The sequence below is a fragment of the Penaeus japonicus genome, unplaced genomic scaffold (assembly GCF_977035675.1).
Source record: "Penaeus japonicus unplaced genomic scaffold, GWHDUDI00000001_assembly GWHDUDI00000040, whole genome shotgun sequence".
Classification (NCBI taxonomy): domain Eukaryota; kingdom Metazoa; phylum Arthropoda; class Malacostraca; order Decapoda; family Penaeidae; genus Penaeus; species Penaeus japonicus.
In genome coordinates, this window is record NW_028234442.1 from 17,770,448 (window position 1) to 17,772,579 (window position 2,132).

A 2,132-nucleotide genomic window follows, 5' to 3' on the forward strand; every position below is an offset into this window, starting at 1 on the left:
TATCTCTGACGCTGCCACCACATGACGTAATATCTTGTCACCCATCATTAACCCTATGACTACGGTGCGTCACACCCGTGTGACACAGCTAAATTCCCGATGCCGGGGCGTCATGCCAGTGTGACATTTCCAATGCAATATTGCAATGGCCTGGCGTAGGGGTTTTCACTTATCGCCGTGCCCCATCGGGAAAGGGTTAAGGCGTTAAATGATTATGTATATTTTTATATATATGTGTGTGTGTGTGTATGTGTATGTCTTTGTATGTTTATTAATATTTTACAGATTGTGATTGCAATTTTTTTTATGTCTTTCAGCTTTGTTTTGGGAATTATCTACATCTTCGTTTTCATCAATGAAAAAGATGAGCCAACCATGAAGAAATATATTTTCTACTATGTCCTCTGTGGAATAGAAAACACGATAATGGTCACCGTCTGGTTGGTTTACGCAGATACAGCTGTGTGGTACTATATTCCAGGTATGTATATGTGTGTGTGTGTTTGTGTGTATATATTTTTTCCACCATAGAGTCTGCTCAAACCATTCTGTTTCTCTCTTTTTTTCCCTTTGATTCAAATGTCTCATTTATAAAATATCTGCCCAATGTTCTCCTTTCCTTCTTCTTCACCTTACATCAACTCGTCTTGAAATTAATTGGACGTCTTTCCAGGTGTCATTTTCCACTTTACGGCCTTCATATTAGGTCTCATACTGATGGGCATCTACTATGGTCTCCTTCACCCCACTGGACCCCGCACAGCCATCCTGGAACGGAAACCCAAGAATTGTCCCGAAATAGATCCGAGTTTAGAAGAGGAGGATGAAGCCAAGGCAAACTCACAAGTCCCAGACACTGTGTTGTAACCTATTTACGTAAAAGGGTATTTCTAGTTTTCTAGATTATGTACGTATGTATTTATGTTTGTTTGTCCGTAATACTATTATGTGTCCTTATTGTTATTAAAAGATTGTTATATATGAAGTAAGTTTTATTTTATTTTTTTATTTTTTTTTTATTTTTTTTTTTTTTGTGAAGCTTATGATATGAATTATTAAAAAAAAATAAAGTGAAAGTGAAGGAAAATATGGATAAAGATGTAAGAAATAGTATGAATGTGAATGCATGAGACAATATTAACCCATCCCCGACGGGGGAATTCTAGCCTTGAATGTCCAAATGCCGGGGCGTTCGAATTATTAGGCCTAATTCAATTGAATGGCTGGCACAATACTGTGCCGCCCGGCAACTGGGCTTTTGAATGCGCGGTACACATGCTGTACCACCCGTCCAGAGAGGGTTGATGAATCACTGGTAGAGAATGAAGGCACAATGATTGATTGAATATACAATGAATTTGATATCAGCAAAAGTAGAGGAGGACGAGAGACAGGAAGCTCCTGAATAGAGATTAGTCCCTGTATTTGTTCCTTCTGATTCAGTCACTTAAACTTCAAAAAAAGGGTAAAGAGATATGCATTTAGAAGTTTATAATATTATGTGACAGTTTGTTTACAGCTGCTGGTAGTCTTTATTTGTTTATGATCATTTGCTTGTTTAAACACTTAGCATTCATTATTTCTTTAAACCCTGGGGCTCGCTGTAGTACTAAAACCTGTCATGGAGAGTTTGATTTGGTTTAGGCCTCTGAATAATGTTTTTTCCAATTGACTTTCCTTTGGTATCATAACCAGAAGGTACAGATATTTTTTCTTCAGGGAGAACCAGTATGCAAAAATAAAAGAAAGAAATAGGCCATCCCTCCTTTGCAAAGGATTAGCAAGTATGGGTTTTGGACATGCTTAGTGCTATCATCAGGGTGGCAGAAAGACAATAATGAGCAAAAAGAAAATGGGATCAAGTAATGTTCAGATGTTAGATGTTTCTTTTTCCTCTTCTTCTTCTTCTTCTTCTTCTTCTTCTTCTTCTTCTTCCTCTTCCTCTTCCTCTTCCTCCTCCTCCTCCTCCTCCTCCTCCTCCTCCTCTTCCTCTTCCTCTTCCTCTTAATCTTCCTCATGTGACACGGCTAAATACCTGATGACGGGGTGACGCACCAGTTTGATATTCCCAATGCAATAATGCATAGGCCTGGCATATGGGGTTGCCACTCATCGCCAGGCCCGTCAGATTG

General features: G+C 38.8%; 1 protein-coding gene across 1 annotated transcript in view; it reads left to right on the top strand.

Moving 5' to 3' along the window:
* Window positions 1-1,752, top strand: part of LOC122254905 (XK-related protein 6) — an 11,540-nt gene extending 9,788 nt beyond the window's left edge. The window contains exons 7-8 of the mRNA XM_043018762.2: window positions 318-481; window positions 674-1,752. Of these exons, the coding sequence (XP_042874696.2) occupies window positions 318-481; window positions 674-867 (358 nt within the window). The 3' untranslated portion in view covers window positions 868-1,752. The remainder of the gene's footprint in view (window positions 1-317; window positions 482-673) is intronic.
* Window positions 1,753-2,132: the final 380 nt, after the last annotated feature.